This window comes from Lineus longissimus, chromosome 4 (assembly GCF_910592395.1).
Source record: "Lineus longissimus chromosome 4, tnLinLong1.2, whole genome shotgun sequence".
NCBI lineage: Eukaryota > Metazoa > Nemertea > Pilidiophora > Heteronemertea > Lineidae > Lineus > Lineus longissimus.
Genome location: NC_088311.1, coordinates 11,352,577 through 11,379,652, shown reverse-complemented (window position 1 = coordinate 11,379,652; position 27,076 = coordinate 11,352,577). Strand labels below are relative to the sequence as shown.

At 38.9% G+C, this 27,076-nt stretch overlaps 2 protein-coding genes across 8 annotated transcripts in view; both read right to left on the bottom strand.

The window, feature by feature from the left end:
- LOC135486292 (E3 ubiquitin-protein ligase Rnf220-like) overlaps positions 1 to 13,957 on the bottom strand; it is a 57,300-nt gene extending 43,343 nt beyond the window's left edge. The window contains exons 1-2 of one of the 2 annotated variants that reach the window (XM_064768981.1): positions 13,725 to 13,957; positions 12,252 to 12,862 (exon numbers count right to left, since the gene is read on the bottom strand). In XM_064768981.1, the coding sequence (XP_064625051.1) occupies positions 12,252 to 12,798 (547 nt within the window). In that variant the 5' untranslated portion in view covers positions 12,799 to 12,862; positions 13,725 to 13,957. The remainder of the gene's footprint in view (positions 1 to 12,251; positions 12,863 to 13,724) is intronic. The other variant, XM_064768982.1, reaches the window with a different exon arrangement.
- A 2,953-nt stretch (positions 13,958 to 16,910) lies between these two features.
- Positions 16,911 to 27,076, bottom strand: part of LOC135485884 (EF-hand calcium-binding domain-containing protein 14-like) — a 41,054-nt gene continuing 30,888 nt past the window's right edge. For all 6 annotated transcript variants that reach the window (XM_064768226.1, XM_064768228.1, XM_064768229.1 and 3 more), the window contains one exon: positions 16,911 to 25,406. In XM_064768226.1, coding sequence (XP_064624296.1) covers positions 25,282 to 25,406 — 125 coding nt within the window. In that variant the 3' untranslated portion in view covers positions 16,911 to 25,281. The remainder of the gene's footprint in view (positions 25,407 to 27,076) is intronic.

Here is a 27,076-nt window from a genome sequence, read left to right as displayed (position 1 = left end):
ACCAACCAGTGCAGCACAACAGCGCTAGCAAAAGCGTACACATCTTCAATTTTAAAAGGGTAAAACTCTGACAATTACAGACTATAAGCAGATTTTATCATTTAGAAAGAACACTTCATGCTGATGCTAGAAATGCTAGAAAAGCAAATATATTGGGTAGTAGTATATAAATGTTGAAATGAGCCAAATGAAACAAGCCAAACTATAAAATGATCCAAATAAATGTTTTAAACCCGAACTGACAGATCAAGTTTGAATGTAATATTCATGGCAGGATTCGGGCAAGTATGTTTATGGCAAAAAATAAAATATTATTCACATACATGTAGTCCCATTCAATTTTGTTCATACTAAGTCTTGCAAGGTGCACCATGGAGTGTTTCATTCATTCGTTTATTTTGGCTTGTTTAATAAAACTTAAACGTGCCAAATTATTTAAAGCGGGCCTGAGTGAATAAAAGTGCTTTTTCATTTCATGCAAATATCAACCTAACGCTTTGCGATCATATTACATCCAAACGTGATCTTCAATTTCATGTTTAGAAAGTGTATTTGGTCGTCTAGTTTGGCTTGTTTCATTTGGCTCGTTTCAAAGTTTACATACTACCAAAATATATTGGCCGCCCACACTCGATAAAAGTTGATGCGAACACTTGTGAGCATGGCAACCTCATGGCAAATAACACCAAACGATGAAACCCCCATGAAAATATGTTGCGTCACACATAAATCACCCCAACTGGTTCTCAAAATGAACTTTCCTTACAGCTAGCTCTCACAAACTGCAACCATTTTACAGCCAGTATAATTTACAGCTGACATTATTGGGCCTTTTTTTACCTCTGCCATGTCGCTATTTGTGTGATCTCTAGGCTACAGCTATACATATAGGAAGAAGAGAATGCCATCAGTGCATAGCCGCAAGCATACTTCAGTGCTCTTTGTCAGGACAGTAACCAGGAGAAAATACCTTTCAAAAAAGCTCTTTTCAACTGCAGCAGACAAATCATTCTCTGACACCTCAAAGTCTATCCCAAATGAAACTCCACATAGATATTTAGTGCACAACAAAGGGTTTGTGAGGATCCGAAATTTATTTTTAAACCACCCGGCTAAGGGAGAAAACAATGTTATTCATTAGCCAATGGGGTCTACTTTATTGATTGAAATAGCGTATTTTATATTCTTTCAGTAAATTTGCAGTGGTAAGAAGAAATTTGATAATTCTTTTTATAACCCCAAAGTCTTGCTTCATTAGGTTCTGTAGAATTCAAAAAATATTTCATAGTAAACACTTCAAAATTAGCTTTGCTCACTAAACTTTTGTTATTTCTTGTCCAAGAGCTCTGTGTGGCCGTCAAATACTGTGTTTCTTATTTATTCATTCTGCCATATTAACTTCCAACTTTGTACATATTGTACCAAGAATTTTCCCATCATATATACCTTTTGAAGTACATGTAGTTTAACCAACGCTTTTACGATGTGAATATTTAGGACTCAGAGCATGAAATATATTAGTAAATGAAATATTTAATCCAGCAAATCTGGTTTAAAAAAAATTTCATTGTTATATATAGGAGTGGCAAAACTGTTTAGAAATTAAATTAGTATAGAAAAATCTAGTTGCCTTGACTGGAATTGGAACCACAGATCTTTGGATTGCCGGTCCACTGCTCTACCAATTCAGCTATCGAGGTTCCCTCTACAGTGTGACACCATTATAGAACCAACTGATATTTTTTTACGTCAATTTAACTCATCATAGTTGGCCACAGACCATTTTATTATGTCTGTAATAATTTCATTTCTTTCCTCAAGAACGAACATTAGCAACTTCAGCTTCCTTGTATCATACACCACAAAATGCTTAGTAATACTCATCCTACTCACAATAAAGTTAATAAAAATCTCAGTTGGTTTTTTAATGGTGTCAAACTGTACAGAGGTTCAGGGAGCCTCAATAGCTCCATTGGTAGAGCAGTGGACCGGCGATCCAAAGATCTGTGGTCCCAGTCAAGACAACTTAATTTTTCTGTACTAATATCATTTCTTTCCTGATATGAACCAACATTAGCAACTTTGTCAGTATAACTGTTAAGCTCTAATTCATTGTCATACCCATACCAACAGTCTGTCCTGAGTGAAAGGTGCCCACAAGCCAATCACACAATCTAATTAACAAACTCCTTCAGTTTGTTAATAACATTTCCTCCTATTGCTTGGTAAATATCATAATGTTAGTGAAACTTGGTGGCCGATTTGACATTTTTATTGCTTGTTTGACCACAATGTTTGATAGAGATGACTTGAACAGTGAAATGAAACACAATAAACCATGTTCTAAAACTTGATCAGACAATGTCAGTCAGAAATGAAGAGGTATTACATGGTTTAGACCACCAAGTATGCCATCCCGCTGCCTGTCTCAGAGGAACATCAACTTCACACTTTTTGCTTGAAACAAAAAGACGATGCGGGTCCATTGTCTTTACACAGAATCCCAGCCATGCAGGTAGAGTAACAATTAACCTTTTACTCATTAGCATAATTACAATTTTAAAATACTTCCGTAGCCACAATCCCTGAGCGGGTTCATTTCTTTGTAATACACTCGAGGGAATTGGCCACAAACTTTAGAAAGTGCGAGTCCAAGTTCAGCAATTCTTGACTGCGGTTTAGCACATAATACAAGGTATTAACAGGCATCATTATTAGCAATTTAGCCTAATATGTCGTAGTTTAAGGAGGTGTCACCAAGGAAGTTGGAAACCATTAATCATTCTCAAGGGGATTTGGTGGAATATTTTTGCGCTTCTCGTAATCCTAATGTTTTGCACCAAAATTGACTGATCGCTTTGTTTCAGCTGCACAGATTGAGCTCTTCATTAGCTCAGGCCCCGGAGATAATCAGAATGCCCATACTGGCCATTTGTAGGCAATCAGGTAGAGACAGACGCCTCAATGGCAGATCAAGGTAATCGTGTTGATGATCAGCTCACGGATTAACTTGACCATGTCATGTAAAGAAATATAAATCGTTGTAACACAAGGAACACACCATTTCCAAATTGACCATATTTTACTCTTTATTTTATTACACTGCCCCTTCTCAAAATGTTTCACAATATCACTGTGGACCACTAAGGCCGAAGTTACATAGACCTCATTCGTTCATTTCCCAGGACTCATTTTCCCCTTTTGCTTTCATTAAGGCCGTGCATTCACCGAGGAATGAAAGAAAAACCCGGAACGTGACTCGTGGTAAATGAACAAATGAGGTCTATGTAACTTCCGCCTAACTGTCTAAAATTACCACTAACCGAGTGCCTGCCCAAGAGAGATCAACTTACGGCCAACTGACAGGGCTTGAAACAGTGTTGTTGTACCCTAACCACTTCTAACAAATTCTGTGTATGTATATATGTACACAAATTGTTTCTCCTGTATTGAAGAATTATTTGCATCGAGAATTCAGAAGATACTGAATCGCCATTCAGATGTCATGATCTTTAATTCCCAATAAAAAGATGTCATAAGCGCAAAACGTTCCAACAAGGTGTCAATAATATGTGGTCTGACCCTATTCAATTCGGAAAGATCTAAATATCAAAAACACACATTAACAATGCCTCGGTCTGAACACTTATAAAGTATAAACAAGATTGTGTGTTTAATTTGGCAGATTCTATGCTGAATAGCCTAAACTTCTTGCATTAAAAAATGGATGCGAATGAAGGAAAAAATGAATCTTAAAGCAAACCAAAACTGGATGACGAGTCTCATATTGGTAAGCATCCAATCCTATTCGAACAATACCGGCCATTGATCATTTAACGCTGCCATCTCAACCAATTATCGCACATCCCTTAACCAAGACTCGGCAAGGCTTGAGCTCCAACCGAACGGATTTTGCTACCGAATTGATTAGTAATGGCAATTAAATCATGATTAAATAATTGCCTGGCACAGTCCGTTAACAGGGGATTTAGATACTGGAGGTGTGGGTATTACTTGATCCAGTTCTTAGAGTCCCAGAGTCATCCATCTTCTTCTGAATGATTGGTAAGATCTGCGAACTGGGAGTTTAAAACTCAAAGTGAAGGAAACTGTTTTTTTTAGGATCTATGCCTGTCACACAAATATGTACCACTACCTTAACCTTCATCGAAATGATCATTTAACCCCCAAGTTCCACAATTTTTTCTTATAGGTACCACAAATCCTATTTAAATTTATTTTATTTGCCGCAATGATTTATTGCTGAGGACCAGGACTAGAGGGGGTGGGGGGCGGTAATGCCATCCACATAAAATCTCGACATCCAATCAAATCAAGAGATTGAGTACCAAAACTTCCCAGCAACTGCAAGCAAGTCAGCTTATACCATAATCAAAGAAAGCATCATCTGTCGATCAAACCAAGTAGATTTATCAACGTCATTTGTTCCTCGGATCGAACGTGATGGATTATCCATCGGCAGTCAAGTAATCATCAAGGAACGTTACCACGCAGAAAAACTTCATCAACGAACCAGCCAATGAAAATGCCAGAAGCCTTATTTGGAAGAAGTGCAGGAATTCCAATTTTGCGCTAAGACAGCCAAAGGCCGGACTAGCTGATAGCCAAATTGGAACCGCTTAGTGCCGTCAGAGATAACGACTTTCCCCAATCCCCAAATCAACATGACTTTAGCCAAATGCTTCCTCCGAATATGCCATTTTTGCCGTTAATCCCTTGTTGAGCATTTAGATGACATATTATGATATCGAGAACGTTAATAGTCTTACGATGACGGTTTAAGCATGGAGGTGTCAGTTTAGTAGCAGATAATCATAGTGATATGACAAAACGTCTTTAGTCGTACAAATCATCAGGATTTACTCCATCCGTTCAGCGGTAATGAAACGCCGAAAGTCATCAGATACGGACGTCTAACTAGTTCTAAGGCAATTTGCTATAAGGATGTCATCAGTTCTTATAACCCGTTTGTTAATATCTACAGAGGACGTCAGTCTCGGGGTTACCAGATCATTTTTCTTCGGATCAAACTGTACAGTCAAACCACACAAGTGGGGCTTATGGTGATCTAGAGTGTGACTGTCCTGATTGGTGGACGAATATGACTGCCTGTCAGATCAATAAGTTGCTGACAACTTTAGTGGGAGGTCTCTAAATAATCCTCCTGGAATAACTTCTTGGGTAGCACACGGCAGACAAGAAATACTCATTATGCAATAATCATCACAGCAAAGAGTAACAAACAGATTGATTGTCTGCTGGTAAAGCAGCTTGGCACAGGGACCTTCTGTAAAATCAAACATTATAATATACTTATTGCAATTTTTTAAAATCATTTATTGCAAATGACAGCGATGACTGGTCCATATCGCACCTGCGATGAACATTGCTTCGCGATAAAACGGCTTGTTTGCAATGTCATAGACTTCCAGAAATAGGCGGAATATGTTTGGGATGAGAGCAAAGATGACAAGATGATTTTTGTACAAGCTTGATGACAAACAACATTTGCAAAATTAAATTGCTTTCTAGAATACGGCACAACTGAGCGGTGTTCTAACCCTTGGTCTAAATCAGAACAGAAATGTACAACATCCTGTAGCAAACAGTTTCGAATGCTGAAAAGTGAAAGTTTGACGACACAACAGCTGCAACTAGTAATTCTGTACAGAGCATATCATGTTCAGACTTTTTGAAAGATAACACCAGATTTTGAAACATCTGCACAAGTATGAAAACTTTTCGATGACTGTGCCTCGATTGCTTGAATTATGATACTTTCGTTGGAGTTTAGGCCACTCGTAAAAAGTTATTGTTGGTTGAGATGAGGCCAAATAAAAGTCATTACTATATGAAAACTGAATCAGTTGGTTGCTCCAGCAAATAGACAGAAGAACGAATTCACCTTAATTTTCACTGGCCATGCTCATATAAAGTTATCACATAAGTTTGTGTATCATCAAAATCAGTTATTATCAAACTTTATGCGAACAAATATGTGACCCACCACGACAAAATAAGTCGCATGTCGCACAGAAGATGAACCTAAAATGACACCAGGAAATAAAAGAAGAAATTGATGTTCTCAGATTTCACAAAAGGCAGACAACAGTGAAATGAACAACCAGTCCGTCTCAAACTGTTAAGTTCGGAGCGACATGCGACTCATTTTGTCATGGTGGGTCACATATTACATGGACATATCTCACGCCTGCACAAGCGCATTTTTACAGCCGGAATTTCTTTCTTGAAGTATTTTTAAGAGAAGCATTTCTCCAGGAGATATGCTCATGAAATTTTCACAGAGACTGGGTATCAGATTGGCCAATTTTTTTAAGTAGCCGGCCCATGCTATTATGACTCCTAGCACACACAAAAAATTGGTTGATCATATCAAATGTTCTTCTTGAAATTTACCAAAACCAAATTCAATATGGCTGCTGTGATGGCCATATTGAATATCTGATATCGGATCCCAACGATTTGAAATCACCCGACCTACCTCTAGACACTCCAAGTCCAAGTAAGCCTAAAACAAATGGGACTGCTAAAGCCAGGCTTTTTAATTGACAGAAAAATAGAAGTGGAAAGTTACCACCATTGACATCCACACTGGCAGAGGCGCACAGGACACAATAGAAAGTACCCCCCCCCCCCGCCCAGATTTTTGTCAAGGCATAAGAAATTTAAAATTCAGTAGTTCACCCTGTAGAGTAAATTAACACCTTCGACTTACAAACCACATATGTCCTTTTTAAGTTCAGAGATTTTTTTAATCAAAAGAGACTATTGAAAAGTGAAACTTAATCTTATTCTGAACTTGTCCGACTTCGACACCTTGTCCTTTTCAAGTTGACTTTTTTCATTTAAATACTTATTAAAAAAGTGGAACTCTATATCACTTCTTGCAGTTTAAAAGTATCATGTTCAGGAGATTATTTTCATTTCAACAATACACTCACTTTCGGCAGCTGGCATGCAGATTATGGCAAGTTACTTGATTTTGGAATAAGGTGAGGTTAATTTTTTTATAGGATTGATCCTGATGTTCACCAATATATATATCCAAGCGCTGCATTTTTAAAGCCATGCCTGTGTGTGAAGTCACAACACCATTTAAAAATCTTGAAATTAAACAGTGACATGTATCTAATCTTTAGATTGAGATCTTTATTTGTTTACTGTTGGCTGCGCGCGCATAGTCGTATCTCAACAGAGGGGATGACGTTGTTGGTTTCACTTGGACACGAGGAGTTTTTCTCGCCTATCTCGTGACTTACATGTTATTTTAGAATAAAACTTAGATACGATTTTGTCACAAAAACAGCTGTACATCATCGGTTTTAAGCATCATTCTGTTATCGAGAGAAATCTACACATGATGATGGTTTGTCGCAACTTTTCTTCATGAAAACCATGTTGAAGAGATACGAGAGGCGTGCACATGATGTTTACAAATTAGCCGTGACGTCAGCAAATATCCATCTATAGCAGTTTTTTTCCCTAAAAGTATCTCTTCAAAGGGAAACTTCTAGCACCCTGATTATGACCAACACTCGTCATAATATCCACGGCCAGAATGTGGAAGCTAGACAAGATTGAAAATTTTACATCATTTTTGAACTGAGCAGGCAGGACAACCGGGTGTGACCTTGAATTGAAAAGTAAGTAAAAACATAACTCCAGCAAATTTATGATGGAGACCTATGGAAACAAGGTATTAAAATATCCGTGACCAGTGATTATAATCACTGCTATGTGCGACAAAAATATCTCTTATCTGCAGGCAAAACAAGAAATCGCTGAATTTCTTAAAGGGACAATATAGGCAGCAGCCAGGTTGGCAAGATAAAGTTACACAAAGTCGCCAATAAGGGTCTCTCACATCACGCAGTATGTCAAAATGATTCACGCTTGTTCGAAGAATACATTTAGTGCTGAATCTGACATGGTCATATTAGTCACCTGAAGATGGCCAAATTAGCCCCTCTGCTCCTGCCTATAGTCCCCCTTTAAAGGTCACCTGCAACACTTTTTAATTAAGGGAAAAAAGAATAGGGCATAAGATAACAAACACAGTGGTGAAAACCACATAAATATCGAACTACCCATCTTCAAGTTATGGCAGGTAGAAAATTCAAACATTCCAGGCGGTGCAGGAAGAACAAACTGATGATGTACATTGTGCTGTACTGAAATAAAGTTTTTATAGTTTCATGCCTATATTTTGAAATTGTACATTAACATGTTCATGAAAAGCTCACACCTGTGACAAGGTAATTAGAATATAAGCATGAAACTATCAAAACTCTTTTTTCAGTACAGCACAATCTACATCATTAATTTGTTCTTCCTGCACCACCGGGAATGTTTGAATTACATACTGCTATAACTTTAAGATGAGTAGTTTGATTTTTATGCGCTTGTGTTTCTTATGTTATCCCTATTATTTACCCCAAGTTAAAATTTTGATAAATGCGTTTCAGGTCACCTTTAATGACATTGATTCCAACAATGATATTGATCACAGGGAGCTGCGATCACTGATTTTTTTCAAAGGTACATTCAAGTAGGAATGACCCAAGCAAATGAGCAATTGTTATATCAGTTCAAATTGCAGGTCGCTTCAATTTTATGATAATTTGTTGTGAGGCGCTTTTGTATTGACCATACAACATTAACATTTGGTCTATAGAACTAAACCTTCAACCATGGGCACAAAATAGAAAAGAAAGATATTTTCAAGATCCATGTTTGTAGCCAACTGAAGGCCAAAAAGTAGGTCATGAAAAACAAATAATGTTTGGTCTGTCCAAATCACAATTGTCATCCCTAAATTTGCATCATTGGCGCGTCATTGATGCGCTACCCAGCGCGTAGGTCGTCCGTAATAAACACGAAACACAGAGAGAAAAGTGTGTCACTGACGCAAAGCAGGAAGGATGTCAATTGTGATTTGGACTGTATTTGTATAATAGCGCTCATACTTGATTCGTATTTGAGTTGACTCACAAGCGCTTTGCCATATTATCAGCCTAGTTTTGTCTTTAACAGTCCTGTTCCAAGCTCAACTACTGAGGAATATACAGTCCAGCTCTAGGACTCAACAGTTATGGCTATCTCTGCCAGCAAGGTACCCATTTACTCCTACATGTAAACAGAGAGAAGCAAGGGGACACCCTAAACTAAGAACCAAGAGCCAAGTGCCACCAGGAAAGCCACGAGCAAAGGGAAAATATAAGCAAATGAATATAATTATCGCCATCTACACGGTCCTACTGGTCAATGTCAGTAGGACCGTGTAGATGACCAGTAGGACCGTGTAGATGGCGCAGTGATAGACAAGCATGCACGCCTATCTGTCCTGTAAAAAAAGGTGATCGTGGCTCTTGGCTCTTAGTTTAGGGTATCCCAGAAGCAAGTAGGGTACCTTGCTTGAGGACACAAAGACAATGAAACAGTGGTGATACTTCCAAGTGTCAAACCAACGACCTCCTGATGAGCCAGCCCGCGCTCTAACTACTATGCCACTGATCTATAATTATAATCATACAGGTCTCAACAAACAAAAAATTATATGGGATTGTCAATGTCCAATTAAGTTGCAATGTGATATCACCCCACAAAGTTCACTTAAGCTCGATCCAGAGAAGAAAAAAAATTCATAGTCATACCCTACACAGGCAATGTCCAACACAGAATTTATGAAAATCTTACTCAACATAAATTCATCTTTGCCGAAATAGGATAGTAGATTTTATTTCAAGGTGACACTGAAACAATTATAGTGACTTCATTTTATCAATCTAAGAATGTAAGAAACACGAGAACTCATCCAAAATCGACAAAATGCAAAAAGTATTATTTGGAGGACATTGTCACCTTTGGTCATCAGCATGCATCTTGTGTGATTTTTGGTATATGAAAGAGTTCTGGTAGATTGGAAAAAGGGAGATTGGATTGGCATGATTGTACATGATTTGGGCGAAATACAATGAAATACTCATAAAGATTTGGCCTATAATTGGTCTCTAGACTGAGATCCTTCAAATTCCTCAAATACTCAATTTTTGACATAGTGTATCCAGAGTCTTTCTATATGTATTTTATTTTATTTTTACTTATATATTGTATAGAAAGACTCTGGTGTATCTAAGCCCTTAGGAACTTAAGATGTTCACAAGGATTTTATGTGGTGTACTCTAGTAGTACTGACCATATCATTGACAAGTCTGTCATTAAAATTAATGCAAACAAAATCCTGTTATGTCCACAAGCCCAAAGGAACGACATTGTATGAAAGTATGTACTGGAGGAAAGGTTTTCAAAAGAAAAGGAAAAACGAACAAACACTTTTAAATTGTCATTTATGGGACTATAATTTGTTCTGGCCATTGTAAATTATAACACCTTAATCTCATAATAAAGTTCTCACAGATAGCCCCTATCACAACCACAACATATTGGAGTTGGACCTTTGTTGACAAATAAACTTATAATTGGTTGAGTCAACTGCTTTGTTGGACTGGAGTTGTTCTAATCTTGTAAGTGGTAAGCCAATGATGTTGGTATAGCAATACTGAACCACATTCAGCATGTTTAGCCTATAAAGTTTACATAACTTGTCATTTCAAAATCGCATTCTTAAGAAGGTTATTCCTATTCCCATGGGTTGTTGAAGTCTGGAGGATTGAGTTTCTGGGCAAAAATTGGGCTCCCAACATTTTCACCTCACATGCCAAGTCTGCTGAAAATTAACTCAAGAACACAGATCTCACTCATGTCACACATGCATTTAGTTTTGCAAGGCCAAGTTAAAATGGTAAAGGTTTTCATATGAAATAGTGAAGTTTTCTCATATTTCACCATAACAACACCCTTTGTCAATTTCAGTGGGTATGTGCTTGTTGATTTGGGGCTAATGAGCTATTTCCACGTGCCTGTGGTTGGACATGTATTACATGCAGCAAAATAATTCTTGTAAAAATTGTCATCTTTCAAGTTTACAAATACAATATAGCCTGTCAAAGAATCCGAAGCAATGTTGAAAATTCAAAAACATGAATAAAAGATTGGCAAAGAGTTAGTATTACAACTCCATGAACTCAAAAGGCAAATCTGACTAAATATTAGATATAGCTTTCCATCATGATAAAATGAACTTTGAACTTTGAAAATGATTTGAAAATATATTTTAAAAATATATATTGTTCATTTTGTCAAGTTCTTAACTCAAAACTGTGACTGAGAGGCTGCACAATGTGAATTTCTTTTTAGAAGTGGTCAACCTGACAGTGAGTGACAAATTCATGATAATTTTTGGTGAAAAATCTTTTACTACGTGGAATATTTGGCCAGTGTGATACGAGCTGGTGAAAAATCATTCGATTTTGAATTTGAATTTTTTGCCAGTGTGTATAGACTTATGGACGATCGAGATAGTAAAAAATCATTTTGACATGTATAGAATCTTAATTTTTTATGGTACTGTTGACGTTTTGGTACATGTCACATACCTGTACTGTAGCTAAAGATGTTTTTTTCTTATTTTGTAAATTCCCTCCACAGAGAATAGTTTATTACCTTAATTTTAAATGAGAAGTGGTAAGACAACAATTTTTAGACAAGGAAAGACATTTATAAAACCCTACAGTGTGTAATGGCTTACTGCTATTATTAAACTTTTGAACGATGCCAAGAGTTCGAATACTTTTCTATGAATTGGGGCATGGATTTATACATGTAGACAATTTTTGTTCTAAAAATCGTGTAACTGGTGGTATAAAACAATTATACACATACATAACAAGATGCTTTAGGAATAGGTTTTTTAAAAGTTACATACAAAATATTCAGTGTTAAAGTGCCTGCCAATTTTCGCTTTCGCTTGAAATCTGATCACTGTATGAGACATTTTTGAGAAGTACTGGAAGAAGGATTAGGAAGGGATACATACTGAAAACTATATCAGAAATGACATTCCTCTTGTGTTGACCTATTTACGATACATGTAGTCATGTAATCATTCAATAACTCAGGCATGTCAGGTGAGCATATTTTGGATCGTTCATGACGAAATTATTTCTACTGGCCAATGTCACTTATTTGAACTAATTTATCTCCGTCAATGGCCCAATTTTTTTAAAAAAAAACACCCTGTAGGCTGTATAATAGTAATACCAATTACATCATTAAAAAAGTAGGCTTAATACGATATAGAAGTTACTTACGTCTAAGATTTCTGCCCTCAGCATCTGGTGTTGATCTATCCTGCGACTCGCCACTTTCTGAGAAAGTCTCTGAACTTAGTTCATAAGTTATAGAATTAGGCGTCAAATGGCCATCTTTAGTTCCAGGAGAGTCCAACCGATGGTCCCCATTCTCTTTGGATTCTGGCGACGTCCTCAGCTCAAATGAATCTTCGTGTTTGGATCGTTTCGTTGGGATGAATGCCGAGTGGTGATAGTCTCTCTCACGGTCATCGCCCTGTGGGAGCGGGCGGAATGCCCCACTGCCACTTCGTCCAATGGGACCAACGGCAGGCTGTACGAAAGGCATGTGCATTGGCGCATACAGGGGCGGGAAATGGTCCCCCTGCCTGAACATAGGATAGGACGAAGAAAAGGGTACAGGAAGGTCCTTGTCACCACTCTGAGGTGAAAACTGGTGACTTCCTTGTAGGCGATGATTTTCACGATTCGAGTCTGCAGCGGTAGAGGCCAATACCATCAAAGCCGGTGATGTCAATGGGTTAGGCAGGAAAGACGAATTTTCCATATCTCCCTCGGCAGCTCCTAAGGGCGGCTGGGGCGGGAAGAACGGTCTCGTCCACAAATTCAGCCTAAACATTTTGGAAAGATATGAATAATCCACTTTGAAATCGTAGAACAACAATTTGGATTGGAATTAATAAAATGTTTCAAGACAACAATGGGTTAAACTGGTGACAATCCTGCGTCTCTATGCAACAAGTAAATTGATCCTCAAATTGTTTTAAAATGCCTTATCTTAGCAGTTCAAGTAAAGTTCTTCCACTCTATTCAAGAACTACCCAAGTTTGTGAAGACCATAAATAATCCAACACCCCAATCACACGCTATTGGTCCTTATTGTAACAGTTCCCCACATGTGACTGAAGAAGTAACATATTGGTGTCGTCACAATCAGTATAACTAATCAAGCAGAGCAATGGACCGACACACGCACCACAGCCTGGGGCAGCCAATCACAGAGCTGCAACATCAAGCACTTCACAACTCAAGTTCAGATGCTCGAGCTGTCCATATCAGCTATGATTGCTGGCTGCTGCGGTTGACTGGGAATGAGTAGCACACCATGTATAGCAGCAGGGTTGTAGAACGGCTGGATGGACTACGGTTTGGGGCCGTGTGAACATCAGGTTGCTGAGGTTACTAAGTCTAAGCACGACTGAATAACTCTACCAGACACTCGTCAATATGGCACTGGCTGTCCCGTCACTCCAGGCATTGAAACTGCCTGTGGCTATTGACTATTGTTCTTTCTTCCAAGCCCGATTAATGTGAAGTGAACTGTCTGGACTGACCAGGGTTAGTGTCACCCACTCGAGTGACTGGCACAGCTTTATACAGAGAAGCAATAGCTAATTCAATTGATATGGAAATACTTTTAGTACCACATTTTACCGTGTGACGGCATGGCAAATGGTAAACAATGATACTTACCATTATAGTAATCGGGAGCACCATCCAGTTTTTGACGGGGGATTATGTGCACAAAGCAGCATTAAATCAATAAAATTATAATCGATTATCATTGATGAAAGTGTTGTTTGAAGCGTCGATGACAAAAAGAATAAATTGATTCACGGATGATTGGCGAATTTAGTGGATTATTATTCGGTCGTATCGATAAGAACTCCTACCTTTCTCAGCTCACCAGCCTCGTTTTCGTTTCGTGGAATTCCGCAAAAAGGAATTATGGGTAGGGGCTTTCCCAATGCCGCGAATTTTAAATTCTCTTAGGACTTGGGGCGCAAGATACGTGTACCCGTGTGACATGCACCACCATGCGTCCCTCCCCTAAGGTCTTGTCCTGACAGAATGGATTGCAATAGCTAAGAAAGAAGACAAGGTCTGGATCAGCTGATCTTAGATGAATTATTGATAATAAATAGAAGTCGAATTTGACATCAATTATCTGCTATCAGTATCAATGATCAGTAACCTACCTACAACTTTTACAAGGTTATTTTTGTTATGTAACTTTTACAGGTACGTAGGCTATTCAGTCACCAAAGTAATTGATGTGAGATAGTTGTGTATTGGTTGCGTAAGGTCTTATTTTAATGTTTTACCCACAATCTGTGTTTACAAGTAATACAGTGATCGAAAGGTGCCCTTTTTCGTTTTATTTGTTTGTAGGGCCTACGTTGTGCGAATGTAACTAAATGTGTAGATAAAAATGCTCAAGTTTTAGGCTTATGCCTAGTTGAATAAATATACCATATCCGGAAAGAATCTAGCCTTATTTAATTCTGCTTGGCTATATCGCAGTACGTTGTGACATAATTTTTGTCTCAGGAAGTGGTTGTGATGACCGGCTGTATTAGTATATATCCAAGTAAGTCGTAAATGTAATCACATAATGCTTCTGTCAGAAGACAGAAAGCGATTGTGATGATTGGGTCTATTTATCTCAGTATTTGTGACATCATGGTGAGAAGAGGAAGTGGTTGCGCCAACGACCTGTTCTAGTAGGCCCTATGTATCTCAGTTAGTTTTGGCATCATGCTTCTGTCAGGAAGTGGTCATGAGGACGCGGTCTAGTATCTCAGTAAGTTGTGATCAGGAAGTGCTTGTGATAATCGGGTCTCGAAGCTGAGCCTAGTTGAAACATCGTAGAGTGTTGGGAATTGGTTGCGAGGACCCGGTCAATTATCTTAGTAAGTTGTGATATGAGGGAATTTTCGCAAAGCCCCGAAAGGTCCACGTAAACACGCCTATAGGTCAACTTCGTTATCAGGTGGTCAAAGAATGAGATATATGCGTTCACGTTGGCGTTTTGGGGGATTTGTTGTACCGGGTACAGGGAGAGCTGAATTCAACTTGACCTACTTAAGGCACGAGTTACACTAATTGATCTGTCCTCGTAATCATTTCCTGGTACTAGCTTGGTTGTCAGAACTGATGTACAGACCCTGTCTTCACTCAACGACCTATTTAACAATGTGATGTCACAACTGATCCAGTCACTGTTCTAACAACTATTTCCGCCACTTTTGTGATGTTTCAACTGCTCGATACATTTTCTCGCGTCCAATTCTACCAACAGTGTATTGTCTCAACTGATAAGATAAGACCCAGAACCACAACCATTTCATCACTAGCCTGATGTCACAACTTATCCTGGCCTTGTCTCACAAACAAATCCACCACCATTGTGATGTCTGAACTGATTCCGATCTTGTCTACAGGATCCAGATAGAGCTTATCATCACAGCCAATGCTGCCGCCAGTTGATGTCACAACTTATCCAAACCATGTCTCCACAACCATGCTGACATCACCCTTATACGAAAAAGATCTGTTTCGGATTTTACCATGGTGAATTCAGCATTCACCATTGTGAAATCAGAGTTTACCATGCAACAGTACTGGGCTCCAGTCTGATTTCACAACTGACCAAGACCTGGTGTCCTCACAACAGTTCGGCCTACAGGGTGATTTCATTACTGATTGAGACCCTGTCCTCACATAATTTGGCCTCACGTGTGATTTAACAACTGAACCTGACCTAAGTGTCCTTACAACAGTTTGACCTTCAGTGTGATTTCAAAACTGATAAAAACCCTGTCCTCGGACCAGTTTGGCCTCCAGAGTGATTTCACAACTGATAGTGTCCTCAAGGATAATTTCATAACTGATCCAGACCTAGTCTTTGCACCGATTCAGTTCCGAGTCTCATGTCACAACTGATCCAGATGATGTCCTGATAATTAATTCTGCCACATGTGATGTCTTCTGTCCTCACAACAGTTTGGCCCTGATCCAGACCGTGTCTTCACAATCAATTCCGTCAAGAGTAATGTCAACTGAACCCAACACGATAAAATGCAAGTTCTTATATACAGCGCTTTTAATAATGTGCAACATTCTCAAAGTGCTTTACACTTATTTCCCAGTCTAAGCAGAACTCAGATGAGTTGCTCAATTAGTGCTACAACCTGAGCATTTCCGACTGGTATACCCATTTAAAGACCTGGGCGGAGTTGGGCATGTAAGGCAGAGAGACCTGCCTAAAGTCTCACGCCGTCAGTGGGGATCGAACCAGGGACCTCTTGACTCCTCGTCAGAGACCCGAGCCACTACATCACTGCGGCTCCACAACACTGTCCGTATGACCAACTCTACCCCCTCCAAGGAGAAAGGAGGTGGAACAACAACTCTGCTACCAGCGCGGTGGAACAACAACTCTGCCATCCGTGTGGTGGAACAACTACGGGTGGAAGGAGTGCTGATTGACCTTTGTTCACTATCAAGTGCTATTGATCTGAACCAGTTTGACCTTGCTATCGATGTCGTCACCCGTCTCGAAATATCATTCATTCATTGGAATTGATCCCTCGCATAAAATGGAGGTCAAGTTCGGCACGATGTCGAGAATAAGGCAATTTCCTTTTCTGTGTGCGACGCCTTCAGTTTTATCAGGGATTCCCCATTCAAAGTCAAGACTGAGGGCAAGGTCACTGCGAGATATAAGCCTTCGACAGGACGAAGATAACAAGTAATCATTCAAAGGAGGAGCTAGCACATAAGATAAAATAGGTCGTACACGGCTCATGATAACGTTTGGCAATGACAGCATGTCCAATATGTGAAGTGCTCTTCAGAATCAAGAAGACGTTTTTTTTCAGAAAATATAGCAGTTTTATTCACTACCGTATATCATTATCATTATTTTAAAATCAACAGATTCATACATACATACACATAAAATCCGGTGGATGAAATAAACATGAAATTTGTTCATGATATTATTGCAAATACAAAATTATTTTAAGGAAATTTCGATCAGAAACCAATAGGGTTTTTTCTGAATTTAAGTATGTACCTCATGATAATTCATTGTCAAAATATTGAGTATACTTGCAAAAATTATTTCCAAACGCAGAGAGGGATGGTGACTAGCATCCTTGGTAATTTCAAAATAAACCGATAATAGGCCCTAGTGTGTGATAATAGGCCCTCATCTGTGTAGTCAATTGAATGCCTTTGCTACATTGTAAGATGCCCTAATCTTAACCATGAGAAATTGCGCTAAACTAGGACTTTGGACACTCAGGGTTGCTAAACTGTTTTGTTTGTCCCCAGCATACCAGGAAGGGGAAGAATTCACATTCAGTAAATGATTTTGACTTGAGGACAGGGTAAGGCATCGAAAAAGGCATCGAAAAACCTTTGCAACAGAATAGAAAAGGCCCTCCTGTTACAGTGCTGTAGGGGTACATGTGTAAAGAAATTTTAAAAAGAAGAAATGCTGGCCTTGCGCCACACTCAAAATGAACTAGCCTTTCGTCTTTTGTATTGTCATTTCCTCTCCAGGTAAACATGTATTTATCAAGGCAAATCAATATCTTTACCCACCATGGGCAAGAATGAAAATTTTCGATTGGAGAATGCGCTGTTTGGTTGATTTCCTTTTTACAAAATAATAGGAGACCAGCAATCAACAAAAAGACCATGAAAATCTGTGTGAAACATAAAAGCAAATTACTCAAAAACACCTATTTACAATAACTACAGAATCATGTGAACTCAAAAATTCTTCATGGACGTCAAATTGTGACATGATTCCGAGGAGATGATATAAGGACTGGCGCAGCAACCATCTGTCAAAACTGACACTGTCACGCAATGACATTCTGACATCGTCACCTTGGTGTCAAGTTGTAAACGTTGCTAGAGATTTTGCAATATGGCATCAGCATGAAGGATAATTATGCTAGGGCATGACGTGGGATGCACAATGCTGGCACCTGATGAGACATGTGGAATGACGTGCTATGCACATTATCTGCAGCTATAGGGAAATGACCATCCACAGTGTGATATTGTCCATTTGTATGAGGATGTCCATGGGGAATCAACTCTTTGATGTGGTGCATTTCTATATATGACCCGCCATGGCAAAATGAGTCGCATATCGCTCCGAGCTTGACAGGTTGAGATGGACTGGTTGTTCATTTCACTATTGTCTGCCTTTTGTGGAATCTGAGTACGTCAATTTCTTCTATTATGTCCTGGTGTCATTTTAGGCTCATCTTCTGTGCGACACGTGACTCAATTTGCCGTGGTGGGTCACACATGTCGTCATTAACATCATGTGAACATGGACAACGATGAGAGAATTCTTGATAGACGATCAAAAAAGGGCAAACCATGAGAAAAAATAAAATAAAATCAGCATCGCTGGTTCGTATCAATATTGGTTGCAAACAGCCGATATTATTCCAAGTAGTAACAAGAGTAGGATTACTTCTAATCTCTTGTGTTTATCACATACATGTATGCAACCAAGAATAAATAAAGACTAAGAATTTGGAACCAATACTACAGCATATTAACTAGGTTCCAAATTTTGACAATAGGGGACTTTTGCAAGATAATTCGTCTTCTATTCAAGTGCTATCACTACTATTTGCTGGTTGTTGCTTGATTTTTGTCACAAAATACATGCCTCAAATAGTGTTTAGTAGCTATTATTAGGCTCATAAGGAAATGGTATTTTAATGAGGTTCTGAAACCCCTTATACAAAGAATGCCCCCCATCATGCCATATCATGGAAAATAAAATAATCAGTTTTGTCTCTTGGACAAACTGCTCTGTATCTCCTTCATCTTTAAGAGTTCAGAGCTGAATAAGGTATCATTTCATTTGTCTTGGTGATATCTTTTAATACAATGAATCAACAACATTTATCATCCGAGTTCAGGAAGCTTTTACCTACCCTTTTGATGAGTTTTTTTTAATTTCTGAAGTTCCAAATTCTTAGTCTTTATGATTTCCTGATGCAACCAATCATATTAATCGGTGGGCGGGGTGATATCATACACATATACTATACAAGCTAGCTTTTCTCAGTTGAACTGAAGGCAGAATTCAGCCACCATCCTAGAGAACGAGGCAAAAATGTACAATGGCCACACGACAAAGTACATACACGTGTCAGACTGACATAAAAGCAAATCTGTTTTAGTGAACTTCAGTTTTTCGTTGCACATTGTTTCAGCATTCAAGGGTTTTCCATTAAAAACGCCTTTTCTGATTGCACCAGAAAAGATTTTTAGCATCAGCATGGAGTATAGAGACAAATTGATGAGTAACATTTCCGTATCATCTTCATTGTAAATGTGTATGTTGAACAAGATTTTATCAAAATATAGTTCTTAAGTACCCTGGATATGCTGGTTTTTGCAGTGTAGCCTGCATGTTACTGGGTTATAAACAGAATGCCAAAGGTCAAGTGGAGAAAGCAACATGGATGATATGCAAATAAGGCTCCATAAAGTTAATAACTTGATTGTCATCAGCGCCCACGTCAATTTTTGGGAGCGGGTCAAAAGTTAAGTACGCTCGCTCCAAAATCTCCAGATAGGTATCTGATTATGTTTGAACATAAGAAAAATGATTCCTTTGACTCCTATTCTTCACAGCCTTCACGTTGTGTGGCAGTACAATATTTTTTATCGCCATTTTCATAGTGCTATATTTATATGCAACATACTTATTGTCCAACTCCACCCTCTGACTCACATGCTTTTGATGATCTCAATAAGTTATTAGCATTATGAGTGCCTAATCTAATGAGGAACCTGCAGAAATGAAATGGCCAGGGCCATTGTGCTCACCTCATGTGGAGGAAAGACGGATAAAGAGCATGGTATTGTGTCATGTAGTGTTAGGTTTGATGTAGGTCCAAGCAATTACAATTTCCCCAAAATGGCCAATTTACAGTACATTCGACCTCTGTGACCTTGAAAAGTAGGTCAAATCAAAGAAGACCCGGGTGACACATTGAATGGTTGTTAGAATTAGATGTACCTATGATATAAAATTGGTGCCAATCGGGCAAGTCATTACTAGGAATAATGGCATTTTGAAGAATTTAGGATTTGGCCCCCTCCCTGGAGGCCAAACGGCAAATCAGATCGCACCAAACTTCAGTACCTGAGATCACCTGACCAAGGGGTACATGTGTACTTAATTTGTGATCAATAGTCATTGCAGTTAAGAAACGTGCCATAGTTACGGCCTGAGGGCGAATTTACGCTATTTGACCTCTGTGACCTTGACAAGAAGGTCAAATTAAAAACCTGTGTGACATATACTGTATGGTGGTTAGATGTACCCATGATATCAAATTGGTGGCAATCGGGCAAGAAGTTAAGGAATAATCACATTTTTAAGGTTTTTGGATTTTGCCCCCTGGTGGTCAAGTGGTGAATCATATTGGACCAAACTTCGGTCCCTGAGATCACCTGACTAAGGGGTAAATGTGTACCAAATTTGGTATCAATAGTCATTGCAGTTTAGAAACGTGCCATCGTTACATCCTAACGGCCAATTTACACCATTTGACCTCTGTGACCTTGAAAAGGAGGTCAAATCAAAAACCCGGAGGATATATGATGCACCTTTGCTAGAAGTACCTACCATATTTTTTTCAAAATTCCCCGACTACTATTAAGGGAGATATTGCATATTTTCACTTTTAACGTTTGGCCCCCTGGTGGCCAAACCATGAAACGAATCGGACCGAAACTTGGTCTCCAAGGTGTCATTACATAAGGGTACATGTGTACCAAGTTTCAACTCAATAGCTCTAACAGTTACGAAACGTGCCCTGCTAACGGACGACGGACGACGACGACGACGACGACGACGACGACGGACGACGGACGCCACGGTATGGGATAAGCTCACCTCTGCTAAGAGGTGAGCTAATAAAAATCCAGATCGCAGCACTAGTACTAAAAGGTACACTTCCAGTGCATTTTCTACTAAAATTTTTTTGATTTTCTCCCTAAAACTCATCAAAATAGAATTAAGGACCAATAAAACAACATTTTTAGTGCTATTTACCCATGTGGAGTATAAATTTAGGGATGAAATATTCAATAATCATTGACCTGGGAAATGGCTTTCTCATTACAACCATGGTCCATTTGCATGCAGGGCCTCCTATTGGCAGGTTTTGTTGTGCAGGTTCCTCATTACATGTAATATAGTCATGATGTCAATTATCAGAAACTTCCTAATCGCACACAGCAAACGGACAAACAAATGAAATGCGAATGTAACTATCACAGTCTTCTAAAAGACATGTACAGTATAACCTCTCTATTAAGGATACCCTCGGGATTGACTAGTGCTGTCCTTAATAGAGAGGTGTCCGGATTATAGAGGTCAAATGGAATGGAAACAACCAATTTGGGACAAAAACTAGTGTCCTTAATAGAGAGGCGTCTGCTATAAAAGGAGGTTCTACTGCATGTTTTTATCAATAGGACAGCGATATGCCCTAATGAAACACTGTGGCAAAATCTAACCACAAGAGTATTTGTAAGGAAATCAGTATGGAAAATATCAGAAACACTCATGGCTTTTTGACTGCCCCTGCCAAGGAGGCCAAGTTACACAGCATCAACTGCTAAATTGTAGCCTATTCTCCAGGCCAAATAAAGGCTGACCAGGCTTTTTTGTCAAGGGAGGATACATATGAGATATGTAATGCTAACAGGGAATAATAAGACACTAGAATAATCGGATACTTTCAAACATGTATAAGTTTTATCATAACTGATCACTTGAAGAAGAAAGATATTTGTACATTAAAGGAGAAGAGTCCCGACTTCATTCATGCCGGGGCAGCACTACAGAGTTTCTGGATACAGTGTACATGTAGAAGCCAATCAAGGCATGCATCTATATCCTATAGTGTATCAAAACAGCGTCTCTGTAATAATGGGGCACTATAATTGAAGCACTGAGTACTAAAACCCCACAAGTCCAACTTGGATCGTTTTGAGAAAATCAGGAAAAAATAAAAATACAGTTGAATGCTGAATAATTTTACAGCTGCAATGCTTCAATATAATACACAATGTGAACTTGATCTTTCCTGCTCTAGAGAGAACTCCAAACTATTATAACCCTCCAAAGATATAATGGACAAAGCAAAATCTGGATTTGTGGGATTCTAAGCTCAATGATTGCTTTTTTCGAGGATTGTACCAAATTTTGAGGGTTATCGACCTTACAATTTGTTGCAAACCACACAAACCGATATCATTAGCATTAAAAATTTTCAAAAAAACATCCGATTCAGGCAAACGGCTTTTTTGCCATCAGCGCTGTTACTTGCACTGCACTTGTGTGGATTATCGAACACATCTTGGAGATCACTATGATTGAATGCTAAAACTTGATCAGGGAGGGAATGGTCTTAACTGAAATTCACCAATAATGTGTCAAAGTGAGGTTTTAGTTCTCATTGCTTCAATTATCAACATGACATTCCTGGCATTACCTTGGAACACTCCTGTGAATATTAAGACAAAACTAAATTTATCTTTGCCATTACTCCCACATACATATATGTAGACACGAATAAGCACAAATGCATTATGTTATGTCGAAGATATTTTTTACACAAGGAATACTAGAGCTTGAATACTGTTGAATACAGACAAATTTGAGAAGAGAAACTAACATCAAAAGTACAAAATATCGTGTCGACGCTATTAAGCCAGGTGAGAGGTGCCTGGTACAATAGGCCTGCATGTATCTATGTGTGAGAGGCGCAATGTGAAACACACTCTCCGAAACCGGCTTAATAGCCTCTACACAATATATTAACATGATTGATAATGACACACTACCCTATGGTCACTGGACGGGAAACTTCACTTGTACATTAAATACATGACCACCACATCAAAACTGAACTGCCAGCCTGTACCACAGCTAACCAGTTCCTCTAATACATGTCTTAAATGGGGACTATAGGCAGGAGCAGAGGGGCTAATATGGCCATCTTCAGCTGACTAGTATACACAGTAAGGGCCCTTGGTCATGTCAGAGTCAGCAATAAATACATTCCTCGTACAAGAGTGAATTATTTCGACGTACTGTGAGATATGAGAGACCCCTATTGGCGACTCTGTGTAACTGTATCTTGCCTGCCTAGCTGCTGCCTATATTTTCCCTTTAAGATTACAAACTTGGCTCATATTTTCAAATGTAATCATCTTATAGATGGATTCGGATGCAGAAATGATGGAAATGCTACCCCATACAAGACTATATATGAATAAGACCACCGGGGCCAATAGTGTTAACTCAACCACTCAAAAAGTCAACGTCAAGCTAGCATCTATTCATTGACTGAATAAAATGTGTGGAATTGCTTTGCAGGAATTGGCATTGCAGTGGAAAAACAACAAATTATTCTGATTCCAACTATCATGGTGCCAACGTTGACTATAGGATCATACATAGTGGTGACGTACTGACACACACTGTGATCTTAGGAATGCGTCAAAGTGTAAAGTGCAGTCCTACTCTTTATACTATGTGTATGTGTGTGTGCATTGCTTCAGTTTTGTCATGATTATCGTCTGACACACAATTTGAAGTACATTTACCTACAAGAAGTCAGAACTGGAAAGACAATACTCCGGACCACCCAAAGTTGATCCAAAATGCCGACACCAGCCAAGATAGTTTACAAGAACTAAGCGCCCACATGACTAGCGACTAATGCCTTTGATTTTATGCAGACTCAACTGCAATCATACCAAGAATTCTGTAACATTTCTCTTGTTTACAAGTGTTGAAAATGTCAACAAAATTCATCTTTTTAACATCCAAGGTAAGGAGTTTATGACTCTAAGCTACATTTTCCATGGAATATATTTTACCAATGACAATGTGAGGTCAAAATCACCAATACTATGAATTTTACATAACACAAACGTGTAAGGAATCAAGAAAGACTGCAAAAAACAAAAGAACCTGGTCATAGCCCATTCACAAATATTATGTCCGCATCATTTGGGGCTCTGGAGGCGAACTACTGGTCGAATTTCTTTCAAGTTTGGTTTTTATTGGTCTTCACCTCGAAACCAAACAGGATCTTCACATTTTCGTAACCATGGAAAGAAAATAAATCTTTTTGTATGCATTTTTGTACATTGACGTAGTGCTTTGAATTTGGACATTTTCCGCTCTGTACGGTTTATTTCTCAACCGATCTGGATAAAATGGTCAGGGTTTTTTTTTTGGTCATCTTCTCATAACCATTTGGACTTCGGTGAAGAATTTTTTTTAATTTATGCCTCTAGAATGCCGAACCCCTAAAATCCTGCTTGGTTTTGAGGCAATGATCAATAAAAAACCAACTTCAAAGAAAATCGACCAGTAGTTCGCCTCCAGAGCCCCAATTGATGCGGACATAACATTTATGAATGGACTATAGTGGGCCAGGAGACTGAGCTAATGTGGCTGCGAATGGAACTGTCAACTGTTCGTATTCCTCTGCTGATATCATCCCTTGGTAGTTTGGATCAACTTGAGGTTGCCCGGAGCATACAGTGGCACCATCTATCACTTTTTGCTATCACTACAAGAACGATATGAAACCTTAGAATTCTAAATTCATGAATTCTAAAGCGGTGCACCAAAAAAGGAGCGATGATCAGAATGTGTTATCATAAATTAAGTATGTCTTGACAATAGATTTTTGTTCGTTGCAAAAGATAACCAATACTTCAGCAAAACCAATGGCAATAATGCAAGAAATGACTTGAAAAGATCCAAATTTTTTTACCAATGAATCAAAACAAACCTGGTAAAAATTCTCATCATGTTTATTGGATCCTGACGGCCTCCCTCTGATGGTATTCAGTACAGAGTAACAACGATGGCTACTATGCTTCCACAGGAAGATCAGGCTTAAAGCAAGATGAGCTCATACTATCGAAATAAATCGCATTTTTGTTGAAAGACTATCTGTTTCTCAATCAATTGGCACTCATTTTGCTTTGATCTAGCAGATGATCCATCCCATAATCGTGACCGGTACAATCCTCTCATGAACTCTGGTAAAAACCACCAGAATATTATTATGCATGATTGGGAAATAAATAACATTTCAAATCATCTCCTGAACTATCATTGGCCAGTATTAGAATCGGTCAAATCTCATCGACATTTACATCATTTGCGGGAATGATCCTGTAATCTTTGTTCCAGTGCTTTCCTGAGAGCAGACAGCTTGGATCGGACACTTCTCTTTGTTGTAGTCTTCTTGGTCAGTTGTGAGGATGGCACCTGGGTACGTCCTGAAACAACAACAACACCACTACATGTTGGCTTGTGAATGAGCTAAATCGACATCATGTACCTTGTGCTGTAAGAGAGCCAAAAGCAAGGACAATTTCATCCTGAGATACAGGTTTTTGATACTCCTTATACAAACCCTGAAAAAATCCAGTACAATTCGCTGGGAAGGGTGGCTGTTCTGATTACTTTACATACCTTGAAGAGTTTATGTCCAGATTGATGGTATAATGCAATAAACACGTTCCTAACATTTTGATTCTTCAATCTATACATCGATTTTATGCTTAAAAACATTCTGTTGAATTGTTTTTGTGTATTTATTACGAAATGAAACAAACTTGCAGTGGGGGATACGCAATTTCAAGAAAGAGCCTTCCATTACTCAAGCTTAAAAGTGGATTTTGCATGACTAGCGATTCAGCCTACTGTTTACTTTTTCCAGGGCGGTAAAAATTTACCTACTTATTTTCTGTTCAAAAGTCTGGTGCAGATCAGTTACTCTAATAAGGTTGATCATATTGACAATAGGCTTCCACTCAGAAACTCTCGTTTGACTTGATGACGGTTATTCTAAGATCCCTTTAATAATGATCTTGGCATGGGAAGGGCATTGTGCATGTTGCTCGAGGGAAACCCAGTTTTAACTAGAATTCCGAAATTTGCTGGTAGCAAATTTGATAGTCCCCAGGTATTCGTCATGTCAACCGAGTAGAAACCGAGTAACAAACTCGACTGTAGTCAAACTACGAAGAAGAACGTGTGCAAATACTCGAGTCGAACGCGTTCGAATTAAAGGGAACTGGAACCGCCGAGCGATTTATTAAACTTTTCGACTTTCACCGCCCGAGAAAGTCAAACTTCCAACTTCCTATTCGAGGGGACTCCTATTCGAGTTCAGATTTTTAGCTCCGCCCCCAGTGCCCGAGCATGCGCAGTTCAATTTGTTATTATTGAGAATCATGTGAGAATCATGTGAGTCATGCGATCTTTCATTTATGAGTTTTCGTAGTAAATTCCATAGTAGTGACATCACTCAATGATTGACAGCTAGGCGCCATGTTTCATTCATGCCTCGTTCTGATCACCCGATACGCGAAAGAAAACGAGGTCATACGAACTGGCTTGGCGATTTCAGTTCCCTTTAACAGCCGGAGTGTAGTTTTTGACCTTGACCCGATACTCTCGTCAATATCGCAGCACAAAAACGCATCTAAAGCATCAAAATATTCTGAGTTTTGAAAAATCGTTTTGCGATAGTCCATGAATCGAATTGGGTTTCTTTATAATACCTCCATCGTCCCATCGCTCGACCAACTCCTGAGAATAATGACGTCATTATGACGGGGCGGAGCTTATGCTAATGTATCAGCGTCTCACCTCTGCGCATGTCACAGCGCATGTCAGATTGAATCGCGGCTTCGGCATGTTGGGAGAAGACGGTATCATATCTCAGCAAAAAATGCTTCAAAAGTATCGAAATACTCAGGATTTTTAAAATACTTTTGCGATAGTCCATAGATGGAATTGGGTTTGGTGGTGTAAGGGTGATTGATTTCTGGCTTATTTCGCCGTTTTGCTCAAGGAGGATACCGCGGTGACGTCACGGCTTTTCCAAGATGGCGCTGTTATATTGTAAACAAACTCGATCCACGGCCAAGGGAAAATCAAG